The 24,070-nt window shown below is 39.7% G+C and overlaps 2 protein-coding genes across 2 annotated transcripts in view; one reads left to right on the forward strand and one right to left on the reverse strand.

Annotated features, from left to right (window-relative positions):
• Positions 1 to 9,433, forward strand: part of arhgef18a (rho/rac guanine nucleotide exchange factor (GEF) 18a) — a gene marked incomplete at its 5' end in the record, with an annotated part of 11,155 nt that extends 1,722 nt beyond the window's left edge. The window contains 16 exons of the mRNA XM_079223390.1: positions 1 to 56; positions 1,460 to 1,585; positions 1,911 to 2,028; positions 2,240 to 2,491; positions 3,155 to 3,231; positions 3,470 to 3,651; positions 4,169 to 4,224; positions 4,582 to 4,761; positions 5,016 to 5,135; positions 5,318 to 5,406; positions 5,499 to 5,561; positions 5,678 to 5,725; positions 5,943 to 6,416; positions 6,723 to 7,029; positions 7,412 to 7,516; positions 8,460 to 9,433. The exon at positions 1 to 56 is cut by the window's left edge and continues 195 nt beyond it. Coding sequence (XP_079079516.1) covers positions 1 to 56; positions 1,460 to 1,585; positions 1,911 to 2,028; positions 2,240 to 2,491; positions 3,155 to 3,231; positions 3,470 to 3,651; positions 4,169 to 4,224; positions 4,582 to 4,761; positions 5,016 to 5,135; positions 5,318 to 5,406; positions 5,499 to 5,561; positions 5,678 to 5,725; positions 5,943 to 6,416; positions 6,723 to 7,029; positions 7,412 to 7,516; positions 8,460 to 8,611 — 2,405 coding nt within the window. The 3' untranslated portion in view covers positions 8,612 to 9,433. The remainder of the gene's footprint in view (positions 57 to 1,459; positions 1,586 to 1,910; positions 2,029 to 2,239; positions 2,492 to 3,154; positions 3,232 to 3,469; positions 3,652 to 4,168; positions 4,225 to 4,581; positions 4,762 to 5,015; positions 5,136 to 5,317; positions 5,407 to 5,498; positions 5,562 to 5,677; positions 5,726 to 5,942; positions 6,417 to 6,722; positions 7,030 to 7,411; positions 7,517 to 8,459) is intronic.
• Positions 9,434 to 13,667: 4,234 nt separating this feature from the next.
• On the reverse strand, positions 13,668 to 22,667 carry LOC306753578 (uncharacterized protein; the record flags this gene model as incomplete). Its single annotated transcript, XM_079237466.1, has 6 exons — positions 13,668 to 14,807; positions 15,296 to 15,358; positions 16,809 to 16,965; positions 17,375 to 17,494; positions 21,225 to 21,404; positions 22,515 to 22,667. 6 exons carry the CDS (start codon positions 22,665 to 22,667, stop codon positions 14,260 to 14,262), a joined length of 1,221 nt encoding a protein of 406 aa, XP_079093592.1. The 3' UTR covers positions 13,668 to 14,259.
• Between the last annotated feature and the right edge of the window lie 1,403 nt (positions 22,668 to 24,070).

A 24,070-nucleotide genomic window follows, 5' to 3' on the forward strand; every position in this document is an offset into this window, starting at 1 on the left:
AAGAAAGCCCACACAACTACCAGATCACACAGCTGGGAGATATTCTCATCTCTCAGGTAGGGTCGAGTCATTTTTTTTAACCACAGCTAGCTTTTGTGTCAGTCATTGTAGTCAATCTATTAAATGTATCTCCTTTAAATCAGGGGTTCTCAAACTCTTTGGGGCCAAAGACCCCTTACTTAACACTGATTAAGCACAAGCTTGCTACCATTTGTACTCTTAGGTGCCATTGGAACTATTTATACTCTTTTAAAAACTCATTTATAAACGTTCCAACCTAAATACTTCAGACCTATTTCATAATGACACACAAAAACACATTTAAATCATATCAAGATCAAATGAAATAATCCTTTATTAGTCCCAAACATTTGCAATGTTATTGAATGTTAATACCACTTATTTACATTTAAACCAAGAGTTTTCTGTTTCAATTAATTTAGATTGACTGGCATGGTCATAATAAATTCAGATATTTTCCCATGGCCGTCTAAAGCTAACTTTCACTAAGTTCTTCAACTTAAAAATAATAAACGTATTTCTTTGTGTCACAATCAAAGTCTTTCGATAATGGACACAAAATGCTTATTAGTTAAAATGCTCCCCATCTGTTAGTATGCACTTTTTAATGATAGAGTACAATTTTATTATTTATAGCAAATTATTTTGCGGACCCCTTGACCGAGTGCCATGGACCCCACTTTGAGAATCGCTGTCTTAAATGTATGTGTTGCATCAAAGAGAGTCTAATTAAAAGGGTAAGCTGGTTTTGGAGGAAATGTTCCTGTGGTACAGTATGATTTACAAACATGCAAAGTTGTAGAGTACAAGTTTAAAGAAATAGTAATTATTTACTCACCTTCAGGTCAAATTGCCTGTAAGTTTGTATCTCAACATAAAACAGCAAGTTAGGTTCTTTTCCATTTAAATCTTCTCCAAAACAACTGATGACAGTTGGAAGCTATTCTTCAGAGTTCCAGAAAGGATCAAAAGGATCATGAATTCACAATACAGATCGCTCAACATTATCCAGATCTTCTTAAGACAACATTTTGTATTATTCCCAAATACACTACATTGGCAATATTTTCATATTCATATATTTTGACATTTTGAAAATAAGATGCACGTGTGATGCATGTGTTGCTACCATTGCCCTCGGGTGCTTTGTGCCTGTTATTGTTACAGTCCAGTATGCAGCACTGTCATGAATATCGTGACACACAGAAGAACAGCGTTCTTCGAGCTTCGTGGCGTTGCATTTGTTGTTTCGCCATACAGCCACGATACCCTCGGTTCATGTCTGGTTTGGGGTCTTTGCGCTCAACTTCTCTCTTTCCTCCATTATTCCCTCTCCTAAAATAAAGGGAATCTTGACATTTTCAGTCATAAGTTGGCAGTTGAAACATTGTTACTAGTAAATACACATTAAATGTTTTTTCCCCCCCTTTTGTATTAGTTTTCAGGTGCACTGGGAGAAAGAATGATGGGGTATTACAGTCAATTCTGCGGTAATCACAGTGAAGCCATCAGTCTCTACAAAGAGCATCTGCAGAATAACAAGAAAATGCAGCTCCTTATGAGGGTGAGCAATCTTTACTAATTTGCTCATTTTCTGTGTATGGATGTGATTTTTTTTTTTTTGTTTTTTTTTGGTATGTTACAGAACAAATGCACTGGAATTGTCTAAACAAGAAATGTAAGTGAATTAGTTGCATGCCTGGAGCATCAGAAGCAGTGTCTTTGTGACTAAACATTTCACAAGCAACAGTGATGACGTTCTGCAAAGAATGATGCAGCGAACAAAAATAGTTGTCTGTAATGTTAAGACGGTTTGAGAGGTGGATGACAGGAATGATGCAAGTCTTAAAGAAAAATGCATTTTCTTTATTTCTTTTTTTTTTTTAAAGAAAATAGGTCAGCTTCCCCTTGTGCGAAGGTTGGGAATCCCTGAGTGTTTTCTGTTGGTGACTCAACGCATCACAAAATATCCCGTCCTGGTAGAGCGAATCATCGAGAACACTGAAGGTATCATCTCATCACTTACAGGGATCTCAACAAGTCTTTGTTATAGTTGTTATAGTCAATGTTCAGCCTTTGACAAACTGAAGGAAATTACTGAAATCCAATTGGCTATCTTATTTGGCAACGCAAATGCTGAATAGAATGGTGCCATGTATATAATGTTATCAACTATACATAGAGACTGGTGTATTGATATGTTTTACGCTCCTTTCAGCGGACACAGACGAGTACAAGTCTCTGGTGCAGGGTTTGGCGCTGATCAAAGACACCATCTCGCAGGTGAACGATCGGGTCCGTGAACACGAAAAAGCCACTCGTCAGAGAGAGATCGCCCTTCGTCTGGAGCCAAAATCTCAGGGCTGGCTGAAGGACGGTCGGCTGCTCCGCAGGGAGGATCTGATGCAGGGAAACAGGACACTGATCCATGAAGGCACCTTCACCTGGAAGTTCTCCGGGAAACAAAAAGGTTTGTGGCACTGTTTGTTCTCGCTCTGTCAATAACCATTGTTCACAGCTACTGTATGTATGTATGTATGATCACTTTAGTTTTCCTGCACTTCAAGAGAATAAATCTTCAATGAAAGTATGTTTTCATAAGCTAATGTAGCAGAACAAGACAAAGTTAATAACTGCATATTAACCTCGACAAGAAACACAAGTGTATCACGCAATACACCTGTCTGGAAACGTCTGCAGTCTTTATGGTTCTCTACTCATTCGGGTTCTTCCTTACATCTGTCACCTTTTATTATACATGAGAAAAAACCTTTACACATTTCCAGCTACTTTTTCACCTTATTGTTGTCACCAAAGGTGCGTGCGTGTACTCACTGTTCTGATTTTGATGACCTTTTTAAAGGGATGGTGCATCAAGTGACTGACACCTCAGTATTACTGCAGTATTATGGGTGTGTTTTTAATATGAGGTTTAACTTTGCGGCATATGGCCTTTGTGAAAGCCGACAGATTAAAGAACCAGTACAGCAGCATATGTTTGTGTCATCTCAAAGCATCATAGGTTAAAAGTCACATGCCAAGTAGATGTGTCTTGAGTCCGTCTTCCCTGGCAACTTGAGTTCAAAACCTTAAGCAATTGTTTTGATGCTGAGAGACATTTGTGTCTCTTCAGAAATTCATGCTGTGCTGCTGTCAGACGTGCTCCTCCTCTTACAAGAGAAAGATCAAAAGCTTATGTTTGCTGCTGTGGTGAGTTCTAGCCAAACATTAATGTCTTTTGCTGAATCACTACCTACTGTATAATGTATCCATTCTGATTGTATACTGTTTTTCTACATATTATTTGCAATATTAAGTCTAAGACACAGACTACTTTTCTTTAAATCAATTCATCAAGATGCATCATATCTTACATGACATGTCATAATCCAGGACTGATTGTGATGATTACTTGAATACTAATAATAACTCCTGCTGGCTCATACAGGATAACAAACCACCAGTGATCGCCCTTGAGAAGCTAATAGTTAGGGAGGTGGCTCATGAGGACAAAGCCATGTACCTTATCTCTGAATGCACCACTAGCACGCCGGAGATGTACGAGATCCACACACGCTCCAGGGAGGAATGCATCACATGGACGGCGCTGATACGAGAAGCTGTGAACTGGTAAGGTGATTACTTCCAGGAAAAGAGTTTTATTTTAAGTGCATATCAATATGTTTTGATTACAACTCTATAAATGTTTTATAGAATAGTTTCATCCGCCTCTGTTAATTGCATCGATATCTGATGATAGCTAAAAAACTGAAATGTGATTCAAGTAAAAGCATCATAATTCTTTAAAAAAAATATTGTAGCCTTATCACTATTACAGTTCATGCCCATTAGATCATGATATATGGCTTGAATGTGACACAAATGAAAATTTCAGTTTCTAAAGTGAGAACATAGATGTGCTTAAATGTCACTGCAATTTGCCCATTCAATTTACAATGTCTTCAAACTTTACAAAAAAATCTGTCGGTTATTTTTATTTATTTTTTAGATGCATTTCCATAAATATGGATATGAAAAAATTAAATCCAAAAGCACAATAAAGACAACATTCTTATATGGAAAAATTATATATATTTAAAAAAAATATATATATATATATAACTGGTCAAATGTCTGTGTGATTCAGCTACCCAGAAGAGGAGCTGTACCTTGAACTGACTGCTACACTGCAACAATTTCAAGGTACTCTTTCTGACAGAAGAATCTAAAATGTGATTATGGGAAGAGGTTTCTCAGCTATGCCACGCATTCAGCCAATTATCTTTCCCACCAAAGAAATGTCCAGGTGGTGCTCAAAGTTAGTAATTTTCTCCGTGTTTATGTGTACTAGATCAAGCAGGAATCACTGAAAAGGGGCAGTCATGCTCGGTCAACTTCCGCTCTGATTTGAAGATAATTAAAATATCGCCATAACGTACCTGTTTACCCTTCCAGTGCTCCACAGGAGGGAATGCAGTATCCAATCAATGTATTTTTCTCATCCTTTCTACTACATCTATGAGACAAACATGTTTCTTATTTTATGCTCTTACTCTTTAGAAAATCTAAAGATGAGGGATGAGCTGATAATCCAGAATCTGACTGAGAAGCAGCAGATCTTTGCTGCTCTCTACGAGACCATTACGGAGCAGGAAACCCCGCACAAAGGGCTGCTGCTCCGAGGTGACGCCACTGACCTCCAGCAGGGGGCGACACTGCTCAAAGGAGCCATCAATGAGGGTAAGAGCTCAGTTTTTACTCAAAAGTTTGCCTCAGTTTTGTGAAGCCTTGTTCATTATAGTTGTAATAATGAGGCGGTAGTCAGTATTTGCTTTGGAATCGGCTAGCTATGAAAACATTGTCATGCCATAACAGAGTCCGTATTTGAATTCTGGAGATATGCACAGAAGTAAAGGTGAAATATACTCAAGTCGTGAGTCAGCACTGATGTCTTTTGAGGAGGAGATCTTTAAGGAGTTGCCCTTTGTCTGCAGTGGAAAACCTACAGAGCCTGCTCATCACAAGGATAACAGACCCAAACCTTCTTATGGAAGAGAGTAAGACGCAGGAGGGGCGGCGGCTCTGGATGGCCGAGACCTTTGGAATGGCTGATGGTAACCCTCCTGAAAGTGTGTGTACGTGTGTGTGTACGTGTGTGTGTACGTGCGTACAGTATGGGTACCCGGGTGTGTTTTAAACATTCTTTGCATTAGTTATACTCAAAGCCTAATAATCCAGCAGAAATTGGATATGTGAAAGTTATTGACTTTGGATGTGTACGATTTTATTTTGTCAGATGGAGATGCAGCTGGCAGCGAGGGCAGTCACACCACTACTGACCCTCGGCTCCAGGAAAGTTACAGCTCTGAGAGCCAGCAACAGTCTGTGAGTGAGACGGATGTAAAGAATCTAAACCTTACTTCCATCCAGTGATAAAACATCAGGTATTTACATTGCTTGTGCTATTTTGCTTCAAGGCTGATGACGACACACCGACACCAAACTGCAATTTCACCTCCAGTCATTTTGATGAGGCAGAGGTAACCCTTCCCATACTTTATTTTATAAAAACATTTTTTAATCTCTTTTCATTAATATAGAAATGTTTACATGTCACTGCAAGTCTTTTGGTGTGCATTGTTATTTTTCTCTGTAGGTGTGTGACAGGGTGATACTGCTCGCACAGAGGCTGTACAGCTTAGAAGTAAGTAAATGCTCTTAATATATATTGTATTCAGCAGGCACCAAGTTTGTGAGAATTGGTGTTAATTTCTTACTTTTGGCTGTATTTGTGAAACAAATGATGTGCTTTATGAAATGAATGCCATAAGGTTTCTACCACAATAACAAATTGTGTGCTTTCTTATGTTAGATTCCATATGTTTCACATTCATGTTTATATTCAATTCTTCAACGTGCAGGCAATAATCGCCCAGCAGGACAGCCAGATTGAGCTGCATCACGCTTTTCAGACCAAGAGCAGACAGCCCGCTCGCCATTACAGCAGTGTGCTGCTGGAGCAGGAGAAGCAGCGCAACTCTGAGAAGCAGAAGGAGAAGCTGGCCAACTTGCACAAGCTGCAGGACCAGCATCGAGAGGAGCAGCAGCGCTGGGAGAAGGAGAAGGAGCAGCAGAGGATGCAGATTGAGACTCTAGAGGCTCGGCTGGGACAGAGGGAGGTGGACTGTCGAGAGTGGGAGGAGAAGCTCAATGAAGAGAAGGCTGAGCTGGAGAGCCTGAAGCAAAGCTATCAGCAGGACCTGGAGAGGCTGAGGGAGTCCACACAATCAGTAGACCGGGACAAGGAGCGTCTAAACCAGGAGCGGGAGCGTCTGGAGCAGCTGCAGGAGAAAATAAAGAAGTTCTACCCAGGAAACTATGATGATCCTGCACATGTGAGGAATAGGGCGAGAATCGGAACCATTTATTGTCATGTATGTTTTCACATACAAGGAATTTGTCATGGCGGGTGGTGCATAACATTAAACAATAAACAGTGTGCAAGAATCTGATTTAATTTTTGTTTATCAACAAATTGGTGTGTTCATTTGTCCATTACAAAGTGTAATCTAGTCAAGAAACATGAAGTCAGGAAAGTATATGTAACACTGATGGTTTAAATCTTATGAAACAAATCAGTTAATCAGGAATAAATTGATCCTTAACAGAGTTCGAAAAATGCATCTCCTCTTTCTCTCTAGTTCTGGGGTCTCTCCAGTCACCAGTCGTTCAGGGGAAGCCTCGTGAACGGAGGTGGGACCTTACCTTCAAAGCTCCACACAAGCTCCAACTCCTTGGAAACTCCTCCAAAGGTTCCACCGCGCAGGGAGAGCATGAGCCCCCTGCAGGTCAAGCCCGAGCTGCCGGTCCACCTAATCAGCACCACCAACCAGGTGCACAAATCTGCGTCCATGCAGCAGCAGATCCCGACCAAGCTGGCTGCTCTGGCCAAGGGAAAGGAGAAATTCTCCAAGAAGAAGGGGTCCCACCACAGAACGCACAGTGCAGGTCAGGACACAGTACAAGTGTTCATTTGAGTTTTAAATCTTTGTGTATTTTCTTTTTCAAAAATAGTTTTAAAACTGGTGTTGTAGAGCATACAAGAGACTTCAGAAAGAAATCAGTTGATGTTTATTGTCTTCAGACGGGGAAACATTTGCGACAGTGACCAAAACTTCTTTAATTTAGGTATTGATTGGTTTGAAACATTTATCTGCAGCTGAACTTTTAGGACACATTGTTCATCAATAGTGGGCCCGTTGTTTGCGCCACAGCAAGCAAAAGAGAAGCTTTAGAATTCCTTCAGAATAAAGTGCCTTAAAGTTTTCGTTAGTGTGCCGACCTGCAAGTGGTACCAACACTGACCCCAGCCCTGCCTCTCTACATCCAGCCTCCATAGATGTAAACCAGGTGCTGCCCATCCGAGTGACCGGGAAAGAAGGAGGCAGTCTGAGAGCCAAAAATATCAGCAGGCCTCCAAGAATCTACCAGTCAGGTACAGACACTCGAACATAAATGTCTTCCTCCTCACACATAAAGACATCACCCCTTTATAATAAGATCTGTTCCCGCAAGTTATACCAACAATGTATTTGAATTGATAGTCTATTCAACAGTCTTGAACACTAACTAACCCTGTGGTGTTGTTTATGTGTAGAATAATTAACTCTGTAGAGGCGACTAATTTTTACAGACAACTTGACAGCCTTCTTCATACATAAAGGTTATTGATCTGTTTTGATTAATTATAGTATTTTATCTAAGAGGTGAAACAAATGTGAAATACAAAAAATAAATAGCAGCTGCACAAAGATTTAAATTGCAGCAGCTACTACTTTCTTTACCTTTTTAGGTGGCGACATGTCTACCTCTGCAAGTGTATTATTCCTTTCTTTTCCTGCATGTGGTGCAGTGTCATGTGGACAACTGGTGGGTGACTGAGCAGCTCCCTCTTGTGGAGAATCTGCAACATGCCAAATATGAGTGAAAAATATATTAAGTTCAGGTTAGTTTTATTTTCCACAGCGGTAGTTGCCGTTGGGAAGAGAGTGCAAGCGCATCTGTATTCTTTGAGTCAATATTGGCAAAATAGAAGAAAGTTCAGGTTTATTGTCTTTTTTAAATATCTCTCTGCAACAGAGTGTTGATTGTAACACAACATATGACGGTGAATTACATTTTTATTTTTTCTGATATTATCTATATTGAGTAAGTAAAGAATCTACTGCGGCCATTGCGAATACATTCTTACACTTAAACACTCTAAAGTAATCCTCTGGTATTTGGGTGTATATGCTTGATTTCCATAAATCACACTTGCATCAGAAGATCATCTATGCAGTACAGAGATGGCTTTTGCAGTAATTTTACCGGCACATACTGTAGCTCCATTATTTCTCTTTTCATTTTTTGCATTTATTAATGTATTCCCTTTTTAGGAACCTTCAACACACCAGGATCTGTCCACAGTGGGAAGATATCTGAGTCCTTCAGCACACACAAGAGGAGCAACGAGGCTCCACCACCACCACCGCCTCCTTTTCCTAATGACATTCTTGATGCAGCCAAAGAGAGGGTAACATTCCTTTAATCACAAACTAGAGACGGGAGTTTGGATGAGGACTTGTCCATCAAAAAGACTTTTACTTGGAAAGACGGATGGGGATGTTGAAAGACATTGGACATGACTTCATGATGTCCATGTGTGTCCAGCATGAAGAGGACAGTTACAGTTATGATATTGTATCACTATAAACCAGCTGTTTGCGTTCAGATTAGCTGGGCAAGGGAAAAAAGAGTAACTAAATACTGATGGACATGATTTATAAATATATGTACATTTGTCTTAGAGGTTAAAAAAAGAAAGCGAAAAGCTCGACCGAAATAGACATTGGAAAAGATACTATTTTAAATGAAGATGTTGCAAGACCCTTTTTCCCGAAGACTTTGCCAGAGTTATTTTTTTTTAATCCTTCTTTAATTTAAATGGAAGTAGGTTGTCTTTAAGCATTAACACTCGTGTCTTAACTCTAATGCATTATTTTTTATTTAATGAATGATAAAGACGGAGTCTGTTTAAAGAATGGGGTGCCAAGCACAAATGTTTTATTTCAGAATTAATCGGATGATCATGGATTTTGTACTGTGGACCTGCTCCTCAGTGTCTTGTAATCAAATCATCGATTAATGTGGTATGTGGAAGAAAGTACATTTTGGCTGTGAAGTTATTGTTTGTAAATACTATCTGCTGTTTTGTGTTTTTGAGTGACATTACCTGTTAAATAATGTTCTAGCATGATTTAACGTTTAACATTATGTTGATGATTGACCGCTGTCTCTTTTTGGTTCCATTTAAAATTTCATCCAAATCCCAACTAATGGGTCAGGGAATAAAAAGATGGTTGACTTGACAGCTTTGAGTTTTTTTGTGGCTGAAGAATAAATATATATATATATATATATATATATATATATATATATATATATATATATATATATATAGAATAGTTTTAAAGATACTGAACTGCAAGTGACTCAAAGTGATGTCGAGGTGCATTCGGGTACCTTTTTACTTGCTCCAGTAAGTTCCTTTTATCCACTGTAGCATCTCAACTTAACACACCCTCACATTCATCAGAATTCTTTCATATTGGCTGACTAGATCCAGAAATGTTAAAGGTTATATTCACTTAATTTCTCTTGTTGAAGGAATGTGTGTTTAAAAAAAAAAAAAAAAAAGCATGGTAGATAGTGATCCAGTATATGAACAGCCAGTTGCAGCCAGCTGTGTTCCCTCTACGTGGCAGGTTAGTGTGGACTGAACTGGTCTCACAATGGCCAAATGGCTTTCTTTTGTAGAGAATCTGAAGGCCGTTAAATGTCAGTTTGTGAGTTCAAAGCCAGCTCCTTGAGGTGCTTCACATCTAAAAGTTCTACCATTTGCTTGTTATGGTTTGATAGATTTACAGGGCCCGTTAATAACCACCTGTACGGAATCTTAAATGCCACAGGTCCTGTGAAACCGTTTAATTGTTCATATTACCACTGTAGAAATGTATATCCGCCACATCACACTTAACCAGTGGCGGGTCGTCAGGGCCAGCTAAGCCTTCACTGCTAGCCTAAACAGAATCACAAAGTTATAGCTATTTTATAATTTAATTGTTTTTCACAAATACACTATTTTTCCCGATTAGCTTATCTTCTCATTGCACCGCTCCTGTCTTCCTCTGTTGCTCTGCTTTCAGCCTGCAGCACCTGAAGCTTTTTTAAGGAGAGCTTTCATCCAATCAGATTTTCTCCTCCTGTGTCTCTATGGAAGCAGAGCGCTTCAAGCTGGCCTTTGCAGATTAAAGTACACGGGGAGTGGACGTTATCGTCGATTATCATAGTCTTCAACCAATCACATCTTTAGTTTGACAACATTCTGTGATGGAGGAAACTAAAAATAAACTAAAATCTCTGTACAAATACATCTGTGTTTAAAATGCATATTTCCATGTAATGTTTTAAAATCTACATAAAAAAGTAACTTATGCAAGTTTACTTTGTGTTACTGAAACTTTGGTGACGCTTTATTTTACAGATCCCATCGTATTGTATAATTCTCTAGAAATAAGCTTCTATGTAACTGTAAACTCACAGGAAGGTTCTTGGAAAAGATATGAAGGATAGTTAGCGGGAAAGTAGAGATGTGTTTAACTGCCTGATCTAATTAGTGTCTAGTTTCACCTAGAAAGCCTTTATTGTATTTGTACTATTGTCTATTGGCAAGCAAACAGTTTAACATTTATATGAATAATATCAATTCAACTCAGTTCTAAAATAATTTTAGTTTGAGCTTCCCTTTACACTGTCCTGATATTCTGTGTGGAAAAGAGCAAGTTGGCTAATGTTCTGCTTTTCATGCTTGGTGTGCTGACTGCTACATTTCTGGAGGTCAAAGAACAAAATGTATTTCAGCTATTTCGTTACGGTTGAGGAAAAACTCGGCGTGAATATGGTGATAATTCAAATAGATTTGGATGTCTGCATTGAATCTATTTCCCCTCCTTCATTTACATTCTAACGCCTGTTTGTGTTCTCACCCAATGCTCAGCATCAGCTGTGTTTCCTGACTCGTTTTTGCCAAAGAGGGTTTTTAACGCCTGTTGCAACTCATCTCGGTGTGAAATTCTAAAGTCGGAGCATATCTGTTCTCTCTGCACGGCTCTCAACATGGCGGCGGCCTCCCAGTGGAAAAATCCCATCAGCCTTTTGTTTAAGGAACCAGTGAGATGCTGGGTTCAAAACTACGTCATCCCTGCAGCACTCTATTGTGGTGCACGGCCAGACTTCATACTGCGTCACTCCTCTATATCTTCAGAGATAATAGTTGTTTGCTGCTTGATTAATGCTAATGATTTTGTGTTGGCTGTCCACGAGAGGTCCTCACTGATGTCCACCCCCAGGAATTTGGTTCTGCTGACTCGCTCTATGTCAGCACCGTTGATGGTCAGTGGTGGGTGTTGAGTGTGGCCTCTCCGGAAATCAATTACATAAACTTAACGGTAAGTTTAATTTTTTTCTGTTCGGATAGAACTCTTCCTACAAGGCTTTACTATATTTCAGCAATGTAAATGAAGTTAATCAACGTTGTAGTTCCGGAGATACTTTAGGAAACGTCACTTGACTTTTTGACTTGGGGTGCATAAGGTTAAAGCTGGACAGAGTGGATTTCTTTGGCACAGGTATGATGGTGGTGGCCTTGAAGCATGATGGAACAACAGCTTGTCTCAGAGAAGTATTAAAGACATCCGTGAAGACATCCTTAAGCTCCTCTGCGCAGTCCTTCAACACACGACCAGGGATGTTGTCTGGACCTGTTGCCTTGCGGGTGTTGATAGTGGAGAGAGTCCTCTTCACGCTGGCAGCAGACAGGGACAGAACCTGATCGTGGGGAGGGGGCGGAGTCTTGTGTGGACGAGCGCTGTTCTGTGCTTCAAACCGTGCAAAGAAGCTGTTGAGGCAAACTTTGGTCTTGACTAGTCCCTATGGACCATATGCAAACCTATGCTCTTGATTCGTTTAAAATACTTTGACCTCCGCAGGATGACGTCATGGGACTCGAACTAAACGCAGCGATTCTGCTCTGCGGTGTGACCGATGTGCATGTTCACACATATTACATTTTCTGCTGCGGTTCACAGCATTTGAAATTATATTCATATATATCATTACATATATTCATTATATATTAAGCCCCGGCAAGAGGACATGGCAATGCCAACATCAGAGTATATTGTTTATCTAATGACACCAAGCACACACCAATACACAATAAGCAGGTCTGAAACAGGACATAAACTGAGCCTATTCCCACCCAGCTGGGCTGTGATGAGCCAGTTTAGACCCGTGTCTTCAACTTTTCTCTCTCTTCTTTTCTCGTCCCTCCATCTCAGACCTGCAGAGTGTCGCCATTGCTGTTAACACAATAAAGTCTGATGTTCTGATGTTGAGGACGTGATTTCTGAGTCCAGTTTGAGGTTGAGAGACAATAAATCTGGAGAAGCTTTGGCCCATCAACGCCAGCAAAAACAACCCTACTACTGATTCACTTAGTTTTTGTTTTTAAAGGCTCTGAAAGTTCAGTAGAGCGACACAATGTTCTTATCATCACACTGCGACAAAAATACTGTTAAATGGCCGTGCACCACAATAGAGTGCTGCAGGGATGACATTGTTTTGAACCCAGCATCTCACTGGTTCCCTCAACAAAAGGCCGATGGGATTTTTCCACTGCAAGGCCGCCACCATGTTGAGAGCCGTGCAGAGAGAACAGATATGCTCCGACTTTAGAATTTTGCAATGAGACAAATTGCAACAGGCTTTAAAAATACTCTTTGGTAAAGCGAGTCTGGAAACACAGCTGATGCTGAGCATTGTGCGAGAACGCAACCAGGCGTTAAAATTTTAATAATGGGGGAGAAAATAGATTCAATGCAGACAACAATATGAATGTGAATTATCACAATATTCACCCTTTGACCTCATGCAAAAAATATTATTCCTATACATTTTAAACTGTATGTTTGCCTATAGACAATAGTACAAAATAAAATAAAGGCTTTCTGGGTGACACTACACTAATTTGATTAGACAGTTGTGACGACCCCTCCCTTCCACGAGGAATCTGGCTCCTGTTTGCATGGTGTTTTGTCTTTCAGGCTGTTCATCAGCTGATGAGCCACACCGGAGCCTGGTGGCTGCTATAAAGACGCAACATCTGAAGATTGAGGGGTCACTCCCTTTACTTGGCTGGCCACTCTCCTGTGATCGACACTGCAGCTTATTTGTTTAAGTTAGTTGTGGTGTTCTTAAATAAATAAATAAATAAATGTCTATTTATCGCTTTTAACTCACCAGTCTCCCATCCATGTTGCAGCCTTTGAGCTGGATTGTGAGACGGTTAAACACTGTCTCTACTTTCCTGCTCTATCAATCTCATCTTTTCCAAGAACCTTCCTGACATAGCTTATTTCTAGGGAATTATACAAAATGATGGGATCTGTAAAAGAAAGTGTCACCAAGGTTGCAGAAACACAAAGTAGTATTTTACGTAGTAGTTTGTGTTTAGTTTCCTCCATCACAGACCCACAGTATGTTGTCATTGTTTTTAATGAAGATTAATCAGATGTTCAGAAAACACTGTCTTCAATCTCATTTACAAACAAATGCAATAGGGAACATTTAAGACATTTTTTAAATAAACACGATAAAAACAACAATCAATCTTTCACAAATGAAAGGTATAAATTCTATTCTGTGTACTTTCGTGTGTCTCTTCAGATGTCCCTGTTATGTAAATCTTTTCCCACAAGCATCACGACTGAATTGTTTCTCTCCTGTGTGGACTCTCATGTGTGTCTTCAGATTTCCCTGTCCTGTAAAGCTTTTCCCACAAAGATCACAACCAACTGGTTTCTCTCCTGTGTGGACTCTCATGTGTTGCTTCAGAGTTCTCTGTACTTTATATCATTTCCCACAAACATCACAACTGAATGGATTCTCTCTTGCCCGTGATTCTTTCTTTTGCTTCACTCTAAAACGTTTCTTTCTAACCAAACAGAGGACATTTTTCCAAAATGACACATCATGTGTCTCTGAAGAAACCCCTTGTAGTAAAACCGTTTACTACAATTGAAGAAGCTGAAGGATTTGTTGCCAGTGTTACATCCCACATGACTTACAAGGGCTTCCTTATATTTTATATGCATGTGCAGCAGACTCAGGTGCCCTGATCTCCTTCCAAACATTGTCCCCGTCTTCACTTTCAGGTCCAGAATCTAACAAAGGTTCTTGCCAAACATCATAACTGACTTCAGTCTCAGAAGATACCTTTTCATCATCAGCATTTGGATGTGAATGACGATGTGGCTTTAGGTTCCTGGCTGGGCGTGATCCCCCACAGTCTTCTCCATCAGTTTCTGTTTTTATCGGTGTAGCTGACCTGCCGGCTGGAGGCTCCGCCTCTCTGTTGTCCTCCGTCTGGCTTTGACAAAGCCGAACAGTAACAGTAGTACATTTGAATGTGGTGATATCGGCCTCCTCCAGCACATTAAGCTGCTCTCCCTCTAGACGGGTCCAGAGATCCTCCTTTTCCTCTTTTATGTGGAGGGGCTCCTTTTCCTCTTTTATGTGGAGGGGCTCCGGCTCCTCTTTTATCTGGAGGGGCTCCGGCTCCTCCTGGTCCAGGTCCAGGCACTCAAGGGGGACATCTGCATTAATCACCAACAGCTGCTGGACATCTGCAGGGAGCACATTACAACAACGGACAACGGTGACTTCAGACTGACTTCAGCTTTCATTAGTGGAGACATTCAAGGAATTTGACTAAATGCATATTTGTTGCTCTTAATGTACAAACACAGAAATACATAATACAAAACAATAACATTTTGTAAACAGGAGTACAGTAATGCGGAGTGCAAAGAGCGCTGGAATAAATATGAAATGTTTAATGTAAAAGATACTTTTTATACGAGGTAGGTGGATGTCATAGGTGGATGTCACACACACTTCATACAACGATACTAATATTTAGATTGGTACTGATGATATGAATACATTAATGATCAGAAAGTATTTATTTAAAAGATACATTTGCATATTATTTCATGAAACTCACTTCTGAGAAGAGAAGAGTGAAAGTGAACTAACTCCAAGTTTTCATTTTACCTGGTTTCTAAAAGAGTGCATTAACTGTCGGGTTAAGGTGAAAAATGTAAACTCGTACCTTGCTCTGTCCTAGAATTTTCACTGGTTTCTGGAGTTGGCTGGAGAAACCTTCTGAAGTGCACTGTTATAAAAAATAAAATAATATCTCCAATATTAGATTTTCAAACATAAACATTAGTCTTCAAACATTCCATTACATCAGGGGTCTTAAACTCGCTGAGGTCTGTGCGTGCGCGGCCCCGTAAGATAACATTTACTGGACGTTTCTATTAATATTAAGAAAAAAGATTCAGCTGCTGCTCGATGCGCCAAAGTCTGGAGGTTCCGCCCACTTCTCTGTGTGATCATACGCGCCTCTCATAGGAGCTCACAGCCTGAGGCGTCTGTGTCGAGCTCCTCCTTTCACCTGGTTTGTTGATTCAGGTGTCAGTCGACATTTTGTGTGAAACTACCCAATGAACACTCAGGAAATCCCTGAGGACCTACCCACCCACATACGCTGCAAAGATACACTGTTTTTTTTTATTCAGACAGACAACACACTACCACCTGAGAAAAAAAACCTTGCAATGTACTAAAAAAATCAACACTGTCCACAGAGAGACGACAGCTCTGCTCCTCTGTTCCGTTTCACTCTGCTACTCCACACACGACCATGCGCTGGTAAAGAGTACACAGTACACACATGCATACAGAGTACACAGTACACACATCATACAGAGTACATAGTACACACATACATACAGAGTACATATGTCGTTCTTGTTTTGAAAAAACAAAACTGAAACATGCACATTGTGTAAACATTGTAAATAGTTAGTTTTTCTATAGAACATATTTTAACTCAAATATATAGTAAATATTTGTTTGAAAACAAAAACTGTTGTAGTATTAATGTTTCATGTGCACACATGAAGCTTGATCTGTAGTATGGAGTCATTCCTCAGTCCTGAGTCTATTGCAAATGGAACTTATTGACTTGCAGCAGAGATCTAAAAGCTAAACTCAGAGGAGAACCAGACATGATGGACCATTTCTGAGAGAATTGCCTCCTTCCTTCCCTGAGCTGACAAAAGTGATCAGTCGGGTCATGTACCTTTATGGAAGCACAAATCTGTGAGAAACCTTTCTCCACTATGAACATTAATAAATGCAAGTACAGGTCCAGGCTTAGTGATGCCCATCGTGAAGCTGTACTCAGGTTTCACTGTGACCTGGATCAGGGTCAATGTGGCTCAGCTGTGTGAGCAGAAGCGCTGCCAGGTGTCTGGCAAGAAATAGAATAAAGTATAAATGTATTCAGGTTTTGCATTTGTTGGTTCGGTGCAGTTTCAATAAGTTATTTAACAAAAATAAAATATATTTGCACTGTTAAAAACTATTATAAAAATGTATAGAAACTGCTGGTTGCCTTTTATGCTGGTTGCCTTTTATGACGAAAATATGTTATGAATGTTAAAAAAAAAAAATTGTGGCCCTCCGATGAGATCACAATACCAGCGGTGGCCCCAAGCCAAATTGAGTTTGAGACCCCTGCATTACATCATCAATACAGTGACTGAAATACTCACACTTTAATACTTTTCCATAAACTGCTTTGAGGTCTTCCTCCAAGCAGTCATCCAGCTTCATCTGCATGCTGGTGAGGATATCAGCTGTGTAGTCGTTGCTGCGTTTTTTCCCCAAAAGCAGAAGAGGAAAGTACCCCAGAGCAGCAAGCCGGTCCAACTGAAAGAGATATAAGGAAATGCAAGTCATTAAGCCTGAATTTCACAGCAGAAAAGTATGAAGATATATGTGCTTAACAAAACATGAAGTGCAGTTTATTTACCTGCAAATTGAAATTAAATAAATAGTTTATTGTAGTAATTGTATTATTATATTTAACTGATTACACTGTCACTTTCAAAATGCCTCCAAGTTTATTTCAACGCCATTCAATGATATAAATGTGTTACACGTACAAACCGCCCCAAAATCAAAACTAATTCAGAATCAAAATGATTTATTAAAAGCCACATTTTTGAGCTATGACTATTATTCCTTCATTGATGAAACAGTGACTGTTACTAGCATAGGGGGAAACACAGTAAATCATCTCTGTAGTATTTCAAATTGTGTTACCATGTGTGCTTACCATTTTAAAGCTGGAGTCTAACACATGTGTGCCATTGCAGTTTTTTGTCACTCTTTCTTTCCACTCCTTTTTCTCAGCTGCAAACTTCTTCCTCTCCTTTACAAGTCTGTCTTTGTGTGGCTGTTGGGCCTTACATTTAGGACACTTTTTGCAGGCAACATAAATATGTTCCTGGCATGACACACATCTTTTCAAATTGCGTGTCCCCTTCTTGACTGCAAAAGGATGAAATAAACAGTTAGTTATTGATGGACCTTTAAAACATGAGTCTGTCAGAGTATATCGTGAAACATGGAGATGGTCAATTGTTAGCAGAGATGTTGTACAGTTTAGCCTATAATATTGTCAGTATAGTTGGATAGTTTTAAAACGTGCAGTGTGGCATTTGTTATGAATGTATGTTGGTACATTTATGTTCACGTATGTTTAATGGATGTTGTATGTGTATTTAAAAACACGACAGACGGTACCATCAATTTCTATTTACAGATAACGTTAAATGTAAAGTAACGTCAAGCTCCTGAAGTTTGCGGATGACACCAGCCTCATTAGACTCATCTCTGGTGGGGACGAGTCCGCCTACAGGTGGGAGACTGACCATCTGGTGACCTGGTGCAGCCAAAACAACCTGGAGCTCAACGCTCCGAAGACAGTGGAGATGGTTGTGGTCTACAGGGAGAACACAGCCCCTCCCGCCCCTAATATAACAAGAATGGAAAATAACTAAACTCTTTGTATCAAATGCTATTCGTTCACCTTGAGTGTGCACCATGTTTACATATTGTGTTGAACTCAAGTGAACTCAACTGTTTGACATCTGTGTTCTTGACTGGTTGAATTCTTAAATTGTATGGCTCAGCTGTCCACATTGTGTATCTTCACCTAATGACGACATCACAAACATCTGCCTCAAATTAACACATTTATGTGTTATTTTTATTTCAAAGGAAGGGAAATTTGCTAACTTCATGTTTCAACACATAACTAAAGCGACGTTTCAACTCGCGTGGACTCTTTCCCTCAAAAGACTCAACAACGTCTAGTCCGGTATGTTTTGACCAGAGACTTTATACGAGAAGGTTTGACATTGAATTACAGAATTAAACAATACGGCATTCACGAGGACAGCTACGTGTCCTCTCGCTTCTCAACATCTGCTGTAACGACGACAACAGCAGACGCTTTCGGCCGAAAGTCACCAGATAACAGGGCCGCCTCGTAACACCCGGAACAATAATGAAAAAGCACAAACCTGATCTGTGTAGCTGAACTCGAGGGTTCAGCCTCCAGTAGTTTGGTTCGTCGCTCATTTTCTCTGAAACGAGAAACGTCCTCTACGTGATCTGCTGTTAATCTGTCAAACAGCTCGTGGTGTGTCCTTTCGTGTGGAGGCGTGAGGGCTTGTGTCGAGTAATCCAGGTGCAGCCCAAGTCTCTGTTACTGTGTTGATCGCTGCTATCGCTACATGACCTAGCTAAATGCTAGGTGGCTAACACTCGCTAGCTTCTCAGGACTTTACCGGACAATTCCTTTAAACCTCACAGTGGGTCCGCGTGTCTCTCTACGGCTCCACTGAGCTCTCCACCCGGCTGTCAGCTGCCTTCACCTGCTGATACGATTATAGAGCTGGAAGAGAGATTTTTTTTCCTTCTTCTTTTTCTTCTTCTTCGAGGTTCAACTGTTTGGTGCATTACCGCCACCAACTGATATGGAGTGTGAATCAGGATCTCTAGTACTTGCTTTATAACAACATAAATAATATTATACATATAAATTCAACAAAACAAACTAAAATAGTACTTGATAGCACTTACTTGAGTTATTTTGCAGAATATCTGTTATATCTAACTGTACTTTTTACTTGCAGAGGCTTCCAATTACCCACAATGCATTGTACTGTGCAGGTAAATACGGGTTAACCAGTGGAGACGTAAAAGGGTCAACAAATCATTCTGATTTTAAAAGTGTGATACAAATTCAGTGTATTACTACAGTTTCAAAACTATTCAACAATATTTGGGTTATCCTCTCTGGGGAGGAGGTGGACGCCATAATCCAGGCTGTACGTACTGAAGCACCAACCACTGAGCTCTGGGCCTGTTTTACATTAGGCTCGTTCGTTAGAGCAGCGGCCGCAGCAGGAGGCGTTGACAAAAAACTGCAATCAAGTCGGACAGTTGTCAGCTGCCTTCAAAGTAAACACAGGAAGTCACAGAAAAAAGTACTTCCTGTTAGTTCCGAACTTTTGTTTACTTGTAGTTTACAGATCACGTTTGGATTTATTATATGTGTTTATAAATATATATATTTATGTAGAAATGACTGTGTAGCTGCATCCTTTGGTATTTTTATGTTTGCCTGTGAAATACATTACTACTGGTTTAGATATGTGTTATGAAAATACGATTTTGTATTATCAACCACACAAGATGTGTTTTTAGATTAAACATGAGACAAATAGTCAATAATCGAGGGTTAAGTATTACAACTACACATAAAATAAGGATTTTCGACAACACGTGGCGTTTGCTGTCAGATCTAAGAGCCAATCAGCTCTCTGATGTGGCGAGAGCCAGGCGTTTCCCATCATGCACTGGGCCAAGCAGTCGTTTGAGAGCAACCGCGGGTTTGAAGAGACTTTTGGGGGAGTTGGACAGCTCAGCAGCAAATTATGAGGAGATAGTTTCTCGTTTAAGAGGACATCAGCTACACAGATCAGGTTTGTGCTTTTTTCATTATTATTCCCGGTCTTCATGGTCGTTTTACGGGTTTGAGTCACATCTGAGTCCGTTTTCAGGTCATTAATTGTAGTTCAATCAGGAGAGACTTGTTTCGAATTCAACAATACATTTATTTCCTATGCATAACATTTGAATAGTCAGGGTTCTTACCGTCATGGAAAACCTGAAAAAGTCATGACATTTTAAAATGGTTATTTCAAGGACTGGAAAAGTCCTTGAAAAAAATAGAATCCCAAAGGTTTTGGACAAGTCATGGAAATGTGTTATATTCATATGTTCATGTCGTTCATTTACGCTGAGTTTGAAATAATTAATAATATGCTTTTAAAAGAAAGATGCTCAAATTATAATTAAAAGAATTATAATTTATTATATAAATGTTTATCCTTTTAATCAAACTATTGACTCTCATTCATTTGTGTCATTTAATGTACACTGTATGCTTTGGAATTTCCATTGTTAGTTTAAATACTATTTTTTACCATTTTTTAACTTTTTCATGTATACACCGAGATTTCACAAAATGTTTGGTCATGGAAATTTGGTTTAAAGTCATGGAAAAGTCATGGAAATCCATTAGTCAAAATGTGTATGAGCCCTGAATAGTGCAAAGTCTTTGGCGACTGGACTCTGTCCTGAAACAGGCTTCAGGGCACGGTGCAGCATCTGATCGGTTGATTTAAAGTAGACACCCTCCAATCAGTTGAGCGTAATCACAGGGAGAATTAGAGGCAGATATTTATGAATGACCAGTGTAAACATTCAAGATATTTTTATTGTCATATGCACAGATATCAGGCAGTTATTCTATACAATGAAAAGCTTATTTTCCTGGGTCCTCCTAACACACAGAATTAGAATAAACTTAAGGCAAAAAATAAATAAAAATAAGGCACAAAATGTAGTGACAGTATTGCACAAAAATATGTATAAAGTGCACTATGCATTGCTACAATATCGAAAGTATGGCTGTGACATGAAGTCGTGTGTGTGTGTGTGTGTGTGTGTGTGTGTGTGTGTGTGCGTGTGCGTGTGTGTGCGTGTGCAATTTTTCGAGGAATTTAAAGGTTTTCACCCTTTCCACCTATGCAAAGTGGTGCGTGCTGCACCCTCTTCCTCCTCGGGTCGATAATCATCTCCTTGGTCTTGTCTGCGTTCAAGGAGAGATTATTATCCCGACACCAGGCCACAAGATCCTCCACCTCTCTTCTGTACGCCGTCTCAGCCCCACCACTGATCATTCCAATGATCGTCGTATCATCCGCAAACTTGATGATGCTGGTGTTTTCCTGGGAGGCCACACAGTCGTATGTGAAGAGGGTGTACAGTAGGGGACTCAGTACACAGCTCTGGGGGGTCCTTGTGCTCACAGTTCTTGTGTCAGATGTGCGGTTGCCAACTCTGACTGATTGGGATTAGTATGCCATTCATAAACACTGTTATAAATGTGTTATTCTTGATTAATAAGCTTGTATATTATTATTATTATTATATTATCATTATTATTGTATCTTGCAATAAATATTGATATGTTCTTTATCACTTTGTGTTATGTCTATTTCTCTTTTCTCTTGAGAAGATAACTGAGACTTTTGTTAGCTTTGAGGCACTGCTGGCCTTTCAATGTCATTTATTAATGCTTTGTAAAGCATAGTCCTCCCTTTAGACGAGGTCACAGAACATACTTAACTAATACTTAACTAACAACTAGTAATCATCTGAATTAATCATGAATTGCAGTATTAAAACGCGTGTATAAAGCAAAACAACTTTTAACTGATTTAAAAATAATAACTAACAAAACCTTATTTTAAATACAAAACAGTATTCTGCACCAAATAATAAATAATAAAATAAATAAACAAAAAACGTTTTGCTAAAATGCCAATATACAGTAATAGTATATTCTATATCCAATATATATATATATATATATATATATATATATATATATATATATATATATATATATATATATATATATATATATATATAAAACCTTTCCCAGTTGTGCAGTGAAAAAATACAAAAGGAATTAAAAAAATGTAAAATAAATCTATTCTGCAGCACTTCTTATTTAAATACACTGCTGCTTCCTCAACCTGCACTACATCTGCAGTGGAGCCCCATTCCTCTTCTCCATGTACACTTCTTCAGACTTTAAACACAACTCTGCTAACTGCCTGCAAAGGTTCTCTGACTCTGCAAATGTCGGCTTTATTTCCGCCGGTAATGAAAGGAAATACAGGGAACTGAACCAGGACTTTATAGGGTGGTGCCAGATCAATTCTGGTAAAACCAAAGAGCTTCTGGTGGACTTCCGCCGGGGTAAACATTGTCCTCCAGAACCAGTGAACATCCAGGGAATGGACTTTGAGATTGTAAAATCTTATAAGTACCTGAATGTTCACTTGAACAATAAACTGGACTGGACCGACCACACAAAAGCAAAAAAGGGACAGAGCAAACTCTGTCTGCCGAGGAGACTGAGGTCTTTTGGAGAGCAGGGAGCACTCCTGAGGACCTTTTTCGACTGTGGTGGCATCAGCCATCTTTTATGGAGTGGTCTTCTGCAGCATCTTGACAGCTGACAGGAAGAGACTGAACAAACTTGTAAAGAAGGCCAGCAGCGTGCTGGGGTGTCTACTGGATACGGTGGAGGTGGTGGGAGACAGGAGTATGATGGCTAAGCTCTTAATCCTGTAAATGTCCCCGCTGCAGGACTAATACAGGATTATCTTATCTTTAAGTCACATCTTAGTTTGTTTTCAGGTAATTAATTGTAGTAGTCTGGAAAGTAAACGAGGGCAGCGGCAGCAGGAGGTGTAGACAAAAAACTGCGGTCAAGTCGAAAAGTTTTCAGCTGCCTTTAAAGAATAAACAGGAAGTCACAAATGGTTACTTCCTGTTAGATCCGATCTGTAGGCTACTTGTAGTTTGCAGACCTCATTCGGATTTATTCATATGTTTGTACATATTTATGTAGAAATGTCTGTGTATCTGCTTTGTATGCTATCCTTTGTTCTTTTTGTCTTCCTGTGAAACACTTTGCTGCTCGCTTTTGAAACGTAGCCCTAACCCTAACCCTAATAACCCTAACCCCTAATCCTATTTATTGTTTGAGTTGTGTTTAGAGGTTGTACATCAGGAGTATATATTATTGTAGCCCTGATGTTTATGTTTAATTTGATACCTAACATGTTTGTTTTTTTGGGGGGGAGGGATTTATACCATGATTTTTTCTTGATTTTCCTGATATAAAAGGGCTCAACAGGTTAAACCTCACAGCTTCATCAAAGCCAGACGGAGGATAACAGAGAGACGGAGCCTCCAGCCGGCAGATCAGAGACACTGATAAAAACGGAAACTGATGGAGAGAACTGTGGGGGATCAGGACCAGCCAGGAACCTAAATCCACATCATCATTCACATCAAAATGCTGATGATGAAAAGACTTCAGAATCTTCTGAGACTGAAGTCATTAATGGTGATCGGCAAGAACCTTTGTCAGATTCTGGACCTGAAAGTGAAGACAGGGACAATGTTTGGAAGTCATGTGGGATATAAAACTGGCAACAAATCCTTCAGCTTCTTCAATTGTAGCAAGCAGTTTTACTACAAGGGGTTTCGTCAGAGACACATGATGTGTCATTTTGGAAAAATGTCCTTCAGCTGTTTGGTTCGGAAGAAATGTTTTAAAATGAAGCAAAAGAAAGAATCACGGCCAAGAGTTCTCGCCGGAGAGAACACATTCAGTTGTGATGTTTGTAGGAAAAGATTCTCAAGACGAGAAAATCTGAAGACCCGCATGAGAGTCCACACAGGAGAGAGATCATTTGGTTGTGATGACTGTGGGAAAAGATTCATAAGACAGTGACATCTGAAGAGACACATGAAAGTCCACACAGGAGAGAAACCATTTGGTTGTGATGTTTGTGGGAAAAGATTTACACAA

Source organism: Taurulus bubalis, assembly GCF_910589615.1.
Source record: "Taurulus bubalis genome assembly, chromosome: 1".
Taxonomy (NCBI): Eukaryota; Metazoa; Chordata; class Actinopteri; order Perciformes; family Cottidae; genus Taurulus; species Taurulus bubalis.